This window comes from Sus scrofa, chromosome 1, assembly GCF_054392235.1.
Source record: "Sus scrofa isolate SSC_HxYL_T2T_F1_AM1 chromosome 1, Sscrofa_HxYL_maternal_Yorkshire_Landrace_v2.0, whole genome shotgun sequence".
In the NCBI taxonomy this organism is placed as follows: domain Eukaryota; kingdom Metazoa; phylum Chordata; class Mammalia; order Artiodactyla; family Suidae; genus Sus; species Sus scrofa.
The window spans coordinates 137445747-137457771 of record NC_139383.1 but is presented as its reverse complement, the minus strand read 5'-3'; the positions used below and the strand labels follow the sequence as shown (position 1 = coordinate 137457771).

The 12025-nt window shown below is 43.1% G+C and overlaps 1 protein-coding gene across 3 annotated transcripts in view; it reads right to left on the bottom strand.

Annotated features, from left to right (window-relative positions):
* The window catches only part of TGM7 (transglutaminase 7), a 31128-nt gene extending 25544 nt beyond the window's left edge, over positions 1-5584 (bottom strand). For 2 of the 3 annotated variants that reach the window (XM_084972510.1, XM_013993107.3), the window contains exon 1: positions 5463-5583. Coding sequence is in view for 2 of the 3 variants with exons in the window: in XM_013993107.3 (XP_013848561.1) it covers position 5463 (1 nt within the window). In the remaining variant the exon portion in view is untranslated. Of the gene's footprint in view, positions 1-5462 lie in introns of all 3 variants that reach the window. The other variant, XM_084972506.1, reaches the window with a different exon arrangement.
* Between the last annotated feature and the right edge of the window lie 6441 nt (positions 5585-12025).

Genomic DNA, 12025 nt, shown 5'->3' with positions numbered 1-12025 from the left:
CCTCCTTCTTCTGTCAGCCAAAGCCCTTCAACTAATCAGCGTTAGGGTTCTAGACCGAATTGCCTCTCTGTGCATTTACTGTCATCGTCCTAGAACCCTTCCCTCCATCCTGAGTTGGGTGGGGCTGCCATTTCCTCCACCTCCTAGTACTCCTCCAGTTCTTAAGTTTCCCATTGTTCCGGGTGCATCTTAGCCTAAGGAAAAGAGCTTCTGTCTAAAGCCTTTTTAAAAATTTTGCTGAGGTACTTGTTTCTGTGGCCTCCTTTTTAAGCCAAGAAGACTCAGTGACATGGAAGGCAAAGTGTGGTCTGGATCTATCCCTTCGTGCCTCTATCACTTCAAAACTTGGGACCCGATCACTCTAAGCTGGGGGAGGGGAGGAGGATTGATGAGTAAGGAACAGAGCTGCCTTCAGGAAGATCATTCATAAATGGTCATAGGACCCAGGGGACTTTGTATTTTGCATCTTTAATGAGTACATTAAAAAGGTGAATTATTGTGCCATTGATTAAAAATGAGGTTGACAGTAATTCCCATTGTGGCTCAGAGGGTTAAGAACCCAACTAGTGTCCATGAGGATTCGGGTTCAATCCCTTGCCTCAATCAGTGGGTTAAGGATCCAGCATTGCCACAAGCTGTGGTGTAGGTTGTAGATGTGGCTTGGATCTGGTGTTGCTGTGACTGTGGCGTAGGCAGGCGACCCCTAGCCTGGGAACGTCCATATGCTGTGGGTGCAGCCCTAAAAAGAAAAAAAAGTTTAAAAAAATGAGGTTGACAAATATTTCCAATGACAAGGTGGGGATGCCTATAATAAAATGTTAACTGAGGGAAAAGAGCAAGATACAAAAGCAGTGCAGCTTTTCTCAACACTGTAAAAAATGTTATGTGTGTGGATAGACCCATTTTTAAAAGACGGAAGCAAATATAATAAACTGTGATTGTCTAAGAGCAGTGAGATTGTGAATTATTGTGATTTTTTGATTTCTACTTTTCTTAATTTTAAAAAAAATTCACCATGGGAGGCTAAGATGTTTCAATAGGGAGGGAAAAATATTTTTAAGAAAAAATGAGAAAAGGGGTAGGAGGACCATGGCTGGAGATCTGGGCATGAGTGTTTTAACAGACTGACAGTCTAAAAAGGGAAGCAGACATGTTCAGTCTACAGTCCTTGAGAAAGCATTTACTTTGGTAAGAGAATAATGAATGCTGCAGAGAAAACAAAGATATTTACATATTTACTGATCACTGTCAAAGGTATGTAAGAGGCGCCTAATGTCCTGGGTTAATCTGTGTGATTCATCACAAATTCCCACATCTGTTGTAACCAAAGCTTTCTGTCACATCCTCTGCCTTTTTTTAATGTGGTGTATTTAGGAAATGGTCCTCAGATCCATTAAACTTGCTCGTTACCAGGTGTTTACTGAGTATCCGAGAAGACTTTATTTTTATCAAAGTTATTGTACTTGGCTCAGTAAAGTAACACACTGGTTACTGATGCAAGCAAGAATCTCTCTTTTTCTTTTTTTTTTCCCTTCTTTTTAGGGCTGAACCCAATGCATATGGATGTTCCCAGGCTAGGGATCAAATCAGAGCTGTAGCTGCCAGCCTACACCACAGCCACAGCAATCCTGGATCCGAGCCTCGTCTGCTCATGGCAATGTTGAATCCTTAACCCACTGAGCGAGGCCAGGGATCGAACCTGCGTCCTCATGGATGCTAGTCAGATTTGTTTCTTCTGACCCAAACAGGAACTCCAAGAATCTCTTGTAGTAGAAATAGATGCTCTTTTGAGAAAGGCAGAATTAAACAAACAAACAAACATAAAAAAACAACTCTTTGTGGAGTTCCCGTTGTGGCGCAGTGGTTAACGAATCCGACTAGGAACCGTGAGGTTTCAGGTTCAATCCCTGCCCTTGCTCAGTGGGTTAGGGATCTGGCGTTGCCATGAGCTGTGGTGTAGGTTGCAGACGCGGCTCAGATCTTGCGTTGCTGTGGCTCTGGCGTAGGCCAGTGGCTACAGCTCCGATTAGACCCCTAGCCTGGGAACCTCCATATGCCGTGGGAGTGGGCCCAAGAAATGGCAAAAAGACAAAAAAAAAAAAAAAACAAAAAAAAAACCACTGCTCTTTTTAATAAAAGTCCTAATTCAGATTAAAGATGTTTTAAATGTAGATTTTTTTTTAATGGTGGGGGGGTATACATTTTAGTATATTTCCTTCCTTTGTCTACACTGAGGTGAGGGTTTTGTTTTTTTTGTTTTTCCCCTTCATAGTTGTGGTTAGACTCTGCCTTGAAGACAGAACTTGTTTAAAGTGAGAATTTCTGTAGTTCCGGTTATGGCACAGTGGAAACAAATCTGACTAGGATCCATGAGGACACAGGTTCGATCTCTGGCCTCGCTCAGTGCGTTAAGGATCCAGCATTGCCGTGAGCAGATGCGGCTCAGATCCAGCATTGCTATGGCTGTGGTGTAGACTGGCAGCTGTAGCTCCAATTCAACTTCTAGCCTGGGAACCTCCATATGCCATGGATGCAGACCTAAAAAAGCAAAAAAATAAAAATAAAATAAAGTGAGAATTTCCATATAAGACAATTTGCCATTCTATTTGAGAATATAGCCTGAGTAATGTAATGACTTTTGCCTTATAAAAATATGCTTTTACATTCAAAATATTTATTTACTTATTTATTTCAACCCTTCCATTTTTGTTTTGGGCTTAGATGGTAAAAGAGGTGCTCCCCAAAATAACCATTATATTATTATCCAAGTTAACTCAGGAAATCCCACTATGTCCATCTTGTTGGCCCCATTAAGGCAGAGGGTCCCAGTTTCCACTACTACTTTCCTTCCTTCCTTACAAGCATTGATGGCTTAGTGTGGACCACACCATATTAAAAGTTTGAGGGGGAGTTCCCTGGTGGTCTAGTGGTCAGGATTTGGCACTTTCACCATTGCAGCCCAGGTTCAATCAAAAACAAAAAGTTTTAAGGCATACAAAGGTAGTAAAAGCTGATCTTTAACCTGTTGTTTAATCTGTTGCTAGAGATAAAACATATACAAATATTCTCTGCAGAGGAAACCACCCTGAGTAGCAGACTCAGAACATGGAGGTCTTTTAGGGAGGAGCTCAGGAGAGCCATTGTGATGATGTGTGACCAGCCTCTTGGTCATGAAGGATGAAGAGTGTTAGAGACAGAGAAAAAGAGAGAGAGAGATGGTGTGAGAAAGTCCTTCCAGGCCAAAGGTGCAGCTTGAGCAAAGGAGCAAAAGTAGGGAAAGCTAGGGCTTTTTCTGAAACTGGCACAGGAATTGCCTGCAGCAACCAAAATTCACTTTATTAAGCAATTGTTTCAAACAGAGAAAAAAGACAGGGTCAGAGGCTTTCGAATTTCAAAATTGTAAAAAAACAAAGTTGTTTTTCCTGTGTTGCTTTAGAAATTTGTTTTATAGCTGCTAATGATTAGTTTTAAAACCTAAACATCACCCATTAAATTGAGTTTTTGATTACCCCTAGCTTTTTTTGTAACACTACTTACATCAGCTTCTTATGCATGATTGTGACCCCACCTGGAATCTAGCGAAGCAACGATATTGGGTGACTCATTTTTAAATTAAGTTATAATCAATTGATTAAGTTATGATCAATATTCATTATGGTATTGCAAATCATGCCCTCCAACTCATCTATTATATTCTGTTTATAGATTTTTTCCCCCTAAAAGACAAATGCCCCATACAGTCAAATTTATATTTAGTTTCCAGAACAAAAAAGCCCTTTAAGCATAGAATCATTTCTATGTTAATAAAAGACCAACCTTGGAGAGTTCCCGTCGTGGTTCAGTGGTTAATGAATCTGACTAGGAACCATGAGGTTGCAGGTTTGATCCCTGGCCTTGCTCAGTGGGCTAAGGATCCGGCATTGCCGTGAGCTGTGGTGTAGGTTGCAGACGCGGCTCAGATCTGGCATTGCTGTGGCTATGGGGTAGGCTGGCGGCTACAGCTCCAACTAGACCCCTAGCCTGGGAACCTCCATATGCCATAGGCATATGGCAAAAAGACAAAAAAAAAAAAAAAAAAGACCAACCTCTGCTAGAGTTAATCCATTGGATTTGTCCCACAAAAAGACAACAAGCTCTGAAGATCTTTAACTCTAAAATAAATACAGACACATTATAATCCTCTCCTGGCTCCACACCCTTATGTGTATCTGCTGTGTTCTCCACTCAAGATCCAGCAATCACTTCAGATTCAACATGTTCAAAATTAAACTCATTAGCCCCACCCATCCCCCAAATTCATATAATTTCTTACTCACCTTTGTAAATATTACAAAACTTTATTACTTGTTTGGAACCTACTATTTAAAGGTCGTTTGACCAAATGGTTAAGAGGAGAGGCGTCTGAATTTGAGAAGCTGGTTTAGGACACTGTCCTGGCCCTTCTGAACTTTTTTGACCCTATTTGACTTTAAGCAAGGAAGCCTTGACAGGATCCCCACTCCTGTGTAAAATAGGCCTAATAATCGTGCTCACTTCATGGAGTTGCCTTGAGAATTAAGTAGATAGTGTCTGTGGAAGCCTTCAAGTGCTTTACCAACACTATCCATTTCATTAGTAATAAGGATAATATTTATGAACCTTCAGAATGTGAGATTCATGTCGAGTGAAAGAGTAAATGGCAAAACCTGCTGCTACGATGCCCAAGAAGGCATGACCTTGGAGAAGCTGTAGCCAAGTCCAGCCTCCATCTCAGTCTCACCAGTACTCCTGGCTTGATTATCCTCATAGGGACTGAAGACATCATCTATGACCTAAACTGACTGGGTCATACTCTGCTTCAAACTCACCAGTGGCTTGCATTGCTCCAGTGTCCAAATCTTAACGTGGCTCTCATGTTCTGCCACTATATTTTATCCTGACCGCATCTCCATCTGTATTGCCTACAATTCTTCCTTTCATTTGCTTTCTGATCTTTTGGTGGTTTGCCCAGTTCCCAAATTCAAGTCCTTCCCCATGCCATGCCCTTCCCTCGTCATGCTTTCTACCCTCCCCCTAGACCTCAACAGAAATGTCATTCCTCATAGAAACTCTCTAACTACTCGAGGCCCCATGTTTACTCTGCTGGAACACTTGGATTCTCCTTCCTAGCACTGATAACTCTACATAGTTGTTTGTATACTTTGCCTTCCCCTCTAGACTTCCTATCTGTTTTAAAAAAATTGTATTAAAGTATAATTATTTTACAGTGTCATGCCAGTTTCTGCTGTATAGCAAAGTCACCCAGTCACACATTTGTGTGTCATTCAGATGATCCCACCTGAATAGGCTGAGCCATTTACAAAGTCCATTATCTACGATACTTGAATTACAATGCCAATCTTTTCCCTATGAAATTAGCTGGAAGTCAAGAAACTCCTGGGATCCCCTCCCCATAAATCCTGAGAATCCCCAGGGTTGCTTACTTTTGTTCAGAAACCGTCCTGCTTTCTCAACAGCTTAAAGACTGGGAACTCAGCCTCTCTCCTTCATGGATGTGTTGGCTGGTTCTGCCAGGCTAGAGGTTCTTGATCAACTCTACCAGCCTGGGAGGATTGCAGAAGCCTTCAGTTATAAAGCAGGAAGGGTGGGGCAGGAGAGCTTAAAAAAATCAGCCACACCTGCCTGGGATCAACTACTGAGTCCCTGCTGTTGCGTATTGGGTTCTTATCCAGACCCTTCCTGGTAGTGAGCTGCACCTGTCTTGTCTTTGCTTGACTGTCTGATCTCAGTCTGGACCACTCCAAGCCATTAAACTTGTTTTATAAATAAACATCCAAGGGGAGTTAGTCATATTTAGTCCCCAGTACCTTTTTCTTCCAGGATGTTCCTCTGCCCCTTGACAATGATCGGGGAAGAGTAAAGGAGGAATTTTGTCTAAACATCCAAAATCTGGGGTGGAGGTTATACCTATATCTGTCACCAATGACCCCATCCAGCCAAAAATATTTTTATTTTTTTAGATATATTAATACTATCAATTATGCTTCAGTCAAATTTTATTTCTTCTTCCACTTCTAATTTCCTCCACTTCTTTCCATTCCTACCCCAAACCCCTCCAGGCCAGATCACTAGCTCTTCTCCTGAATCACTGCCCCCCCAACTGGCCTTTCACTGTCTCATTTTGAACCCACACAGTCCTATGCCACACAACAGAGTAACCTTTTAGAAAAGCAAAAATTGTCAGGTCAGTCCCTTTCTTAAACCTTCCATATCTTATTTCCCTTAGAGTAAGATCTAAAAGACATAATATGTTCCCAAAGCCCTGCATGTTTCAACTGCTGCTTTCCTTTTCCTCATTCTGCCACAGCTATTCATTCACATGATAAATCTTTTCTGAGCTTCTAAGTCCCAGGTGCTGGAGATACAACAGTGAACAAGATGAAGTGCCCTCATGGAACTTACATTTTAGTAGGGGAGACTAAATCTAAACTTAGTGGAGTCAATGAGCAATGATGTAAATGGATAAACAGACAAACTATCCTCAGGTGGGGATAACTGCTCTGAAGAAAATAAATAAATAAATAAACAATGGGCTGAAAGAGAGAATCCTTGCGGGCAAGATGCTCCTTTAGGGTGGTCAGGAAAGTTCTCCATGGGGTGGGGATATTGCTCTGAAGCTAAGTGACAAAATAAACCCAGCTGTTTGAAAATAGGGATGAAGAAACAGTAAGTTCAAAGGTCCTGAAGCAGGAAGAGGGTTGGGGGTGGGGCACGTGGGTGAGGGAGGGGTGGTCTGCTAAAGGAAAACAGCAGCCAGTGTGAGTGGGATGACATTGGTGTGGGGAATGACTGGACAGGGGGTTAGAGAAGAAGGGAAGGGTCAGACCTCCCTTGCCATGTAAACTGAAGGTAAGAATTTGGGATTTCCTCTGAGCTCTCCTGGTTCCAAAGTCTTCTCATGGGCATCTGCCTGGACCATTCTCCCTGCTTCTGTTCTCCTAGCTAACTACTCCTCTTTCTTCAGGATTCTAGCATAAATGTCCCTTTCTCCTGGATGACTTCCTTGATAAATATTCCCATAGCTTGTATGCGAGGCACTCCTTCATTCCACAAAGATTTACTGAGTGCTCACACATGGCTGACCCTGCTTGAGGCTCTGCAGATACAATTAAACAGATTTCCATCAAATGAGAAAGGTATATTTAGGACAATATGATGAGAAATGTGGTTTAAAATACTCAGAATTCTGTCTTGGGGAATTTCCTTGGAGAGAACCTCCCAGAGAGGATACAGTTATTAGTGAAGAGTGGCTGTACCCAGGCTCCACAGGAGACCTATGCAACACGTGTCTGGAGGTTGCCCCTGCTTCCCAGAGGATAATTCTGCAACCCTAGTTGGTGTCTGGAGTGACTTCTTTCAGAATGAGCCTCTAAAACTTTCAACGAAGAAGGTCTTTTAAATATTCATTCAACAAACAGGTGGTTTTTTTGTTTGTTTGTTTTTTGAGCACTCTACTGAGCACAGCACTCACCTCAGTTCTGAAAGCACAGCAGTAAATCACAGACAGGGTTTCTGTACTCAGGGAGTTTACATTCTACCCAGAGAGACAGACATCTCAGAATTAAGTACTTAGCTCCAACTGAGCAAGTACAGATTGTTCTGAAACCATGTTTCCAGAGGGACCTGGGCAGTCTGGGGATGGGTGGAGAGTTGGGGCAGGAAGTCTTCTGTGGGAAGTGAGCTTTGTTTTGTAAGATGACTGGAAATTCTAAATATGAGGAGAATGTTGCTGAATGGTGAAGAGTGTTTCTTGCAAAGGGAACAGCTGTACCAATGCCCCTAAAGTGGAAAGGAGCAAATGCAATTGCCCTCATGTTTCTGCAAGTCAGTGAGACTGGCTCAGGGTGTTGAGCAAAGGAAAGCAGAGTATGAGATGAAAGTGTGCCAGAGATTTTGTTTGAGGTTATTTTTCAAAGAGCAGTGGAAAGCCATTAAGTATTTCAAGTAGGGTAGTAAAATTATCTGTTTATGTTTTAAAAAAATCATTCTTTTAGTGTGGAGAATGGATAGGGGAGGGGCAAAAGTGGATAGGAGGGGACCCACTGGGAAGCTCCTGAAGTAAAACAGATGAGAAATGATGGATACCTTGCCAGGGTGGTGGCTTCAGAGATGATCTCAGTGCAGGATTCTAGAGGTCATAGAGAGTGAAATTTGACAGACTGTGGTGATTGACTGGAGATGTCATGGGTCCCAAGGTTTCTGGCTTCATGCTTCTGGGTGGATCATGATGCTATTCTTGCAATAGGAACCACTGGATGAGGACCAAGTTTGGGGGGTCAGAACATGGGCCAGTTTTCAGGATTTATGGTTGAATTTGAGGTGCTCATTAGTCATATAACAGAGCGGCTGATTAGGCTGTTGAACAGACGAACCCAAAACTTAAAGGAAACGTCAGAGTTAGAGCCATAAAAAGATAGTCGTTGGAGCCAAAAGTTTGTTGGATGAGTGAATGTAGGAAAAGCTCGTCAAATAAGAGAGCCTAAGGTAGATCTTTGAGGAACCCCAGCATTTAAAGACTGGGTAGAGAAGAAGGATGGCCACGAAAGCTGAACAGCAGCCAGAGAGGTAGTGGGAAAACCAAGACGTGGTTGTCCCAAGAAGCCAAAGAAAGAGTGTTTCGAGAAGCAGCCTGGAGTTCTTGTTGTGACTCAGGGCAAAAGTTCGGGTTCAATCCTTGGCCTCATTCAGTGGATTAAGGATCCAACCTTGCTGTGAGCTACGTTATAGTTCTCAGATGCAGCTTGGATCTGGCATTGCTATGGCTGTGGTGCAGGCCAGCAGCTGCAGCTCTGATTCAACCCCTAGCCTGGGAACCTCCATATGCTGCAGGTGGGGCCTTAAGAAGAAGAAGAAGAAAAAAAAGAAGTTTGCTTGTGAGGGAAGGGTAGCATGTGGAGAGGTCAAAGGAGGGATTTTTCCTTAATGTCAGAGGATCGAGCATGATTAGGTGTTGATGGGAAAGAATGAGTAGGAAGGGATTATCTAAAAGATATAGAAAAGAGAAGGAAAAAGCCAAGGGTCTCAAATTCAAACTGTCTAAGGGGACAGACAGTAGCCTAAATGGGCTGGTATATGATTTCATCAGGAATCAAAACTACTACTTTTTGCTTCAGCATCTTGGCTCGAGGCTTCCATCCTCAAGGTCACCTCATGGTTCAAGATGGCCACGGGGGCCACACCAGAAGGCAAAGGCGGGGGGCTCTTCCACCAAGTCATCTCCTCTGAGCTTTCCTGCAACAACTGCCCAACATTCTCCCTCATATGCTGGAACACAGACACTTGGCCACACCTACAAGAGCAGCTGGGAAATGCAATCTTTTATCCCTGGCAGCAATGCATCCAACTAGACATCAGTTCTATTATTAAAGAATATCTATGGAGTCAGTAATCTCTACCACTGTGATGTGCCCTGTCTTGTGCTTGTTATTTTTCTGTGGAGGTCATCTCAGGATGTGGCCACAGAGAAACTTGGGAGTTGATTTCACCAGGGGCTGGGGTTTTATCAGGTGAATGGTTAAAGAAAAGAAAAGAAAAAGCCCTGAGGAATAAGAGTCTAGAACTGTCTTGAGAGAGTGACTGAAATTATGAATCATGGATTCTAAACTAGATTTGGGAGACAAATGAGGGCAGGAGGCAGTTGATGAATGGAGAGGAAGTAGAACACTCCATTGCCTGGGCATCCCATGGCAGTGGAAGAGAGGTTCCTATGGAAGAAACTGAGCAGGCAGACTTGAAAACAGGAGGTTGTGGTGAGAAGGTAGAAGTTAGGGTGTGGACAGGCAACTGCCAATCATTGCTTTAAAGAGGAGATGGAACAGCACTCTCTGAATCCCAAGAGAAGACCAGGGAGTGACGAGAACCCACCAAACCTCTTTCCCATTTCTTTCTCCTCTGCATCTGCTTCCTGACTCTGTGTAGTGTTTCAAACTGAGGGCGCACTGGACACATCTCACGCCCCACCTCACATCCCTTTCACCCATCTTTAACTCTAGGTGGGTTTTTGGTTTTGGTTTTTTTTTTGTTTGTTTGTTTGTTTGTTTGTTTTTGAGGGGGTTAGGGCAGTCAGCAACCAATTTCTATTTCATTAACTTGAAGCCATGTCAGCGTTCAGATTTTGGACCAATGGGGTTTGTCCAATACAGTCAAGCAGCCCATCTCATTCCCACTCTGTGCCACCCACCTCCCCACAAGCATGTCACTTGGATGTGTTAGATCATTTATTTTTCAGACAAATTCAATAAGTACCCTACAGCCCCCACCCCCAAGAAACCCCCAAGTCTACTTTATAGGGCTTTTCCTAAAATTTTAATACCTCAAGACCTTGATTCTCAGAATGACCTTGGTTCTCAATGGGTATAGGGTGCAACCATAGTGACCTGCAGCTACTTTTGCAACAGCCAGGTGCAACCACACACCTTCCCCTAGCTGTGAGCTGACAACACTGCCTCAGTGTCCTCAGGAATCTCTCATGCTTTGTCCTAGCACTTCTCTGTCATGCTGGGTCCTCACACACATACAAAGCTGCAAAGGGGGGAGTAAGCCAGTACCCCACAGGGCATTCCTTGATGACTGAAAACCAGGCTCTGGCAAATAAATTCTCCCTCTTTTCTCCTTCAGGGTGGACAATGCTGAGTTATATTCCACTTGGCTCTCCAGAGAGTCCTAGCAGGACGGAGACCCAGGTGCCCATAACAGTGACCAGCTTGATAGCACTTTTTAAAAATTGTGCTTGACAGAACACTGTAAATCAACTATAATAAAAAAATTAAAATCTCAAAAAATTGTGCTAACACAGAATGTAAAATTTACAATTTTAGCAGTTTTACAGGGTACAATTCAGTAACATCAAGTATATTCAGTTATGCAACCATCACCAATCTCTAGTTCCAGAACATTTTTATCACCCCACCCACCACCCAAATCCATCGCCATTAAGCCATCACTCTCCATTCTTCCCATTCCAATCTCTGGCAACCACAAATCTGCTTTCTCTCTCTAGGAATTTGCCTATTCTGTATTTTTCTTTTTTTTTTTTTTTTCTTTCTTTCTTTCTTTCTTTTTTTTTTTTTTTTTTTTTTTTTTTTTTTTTTTTTTTTGTCTTTTTGCCATTTCTTGGGCCGCTCCTGCGGCATATGGAGGTTCCCAGGCCAGGGGTTGAATCGGAGCTGTAGCCACCGGCCTACGCCAGAGCCACAGCAACGCGGGATCCGAGCCGCGTCTGCAACCTACACCACAGCTCACGGCAACGCCGGATCGTTAACCCACTGAGCAAGGGCAGGGACCGAACCCGCAACCTCATGGTTCCTGGTTGGATTTGTTAACCACTGCGCCACGACGGGAACTCCTGTATTTTTCTTTTTTGCTTATTTTTGTTTTGTTGTTATTGGCTATGACATCGGCATGCCATCGGCATGCAGAAGTCAGGGCCAGAACCTTCATCACAGCACTGACCTGAGCCATAGCCATGACAATGCCAGATACTTAACTGCTAGGCCACCAGGGAACTCCTGGATATTTCATATAAATGGAATTATATGATATATATCCTTTTGTGGCATGATTCTTTTACTCAGCATATGTCTCTGAGATTCATCCAGGCTGAAGCATGGAACAGAACTTCACTTCTTTCCATGGCTGAATAACGTGCCATTGTATGGTTCTCCCACATTTTTGTTTATTGATTCATCAATGGATGAACACTTAGGCTGGTTCCACTTTGGCTACTGTGAATAGTGCTGCTACAAATGATAACATATTTTATAGTGCCTTTTCCTCCTTCCTTGTCAGGGTGGGTGATAGAACAGTGTGGGAAGAATCTGGAAGTAGTGAGGACACTGCAACAGTCCAGGTGGAAAGAGGACAAAGGCAGCAGGGATAGGAAAAAAGGGCTAGACTTGAGGAACATATAGAATTGGAACCAGCTGGATTTGGTGCCAGTGTGAGAGAGATAGGAACCTCATGGTTAGGGGATGGAAATGAGGATGAT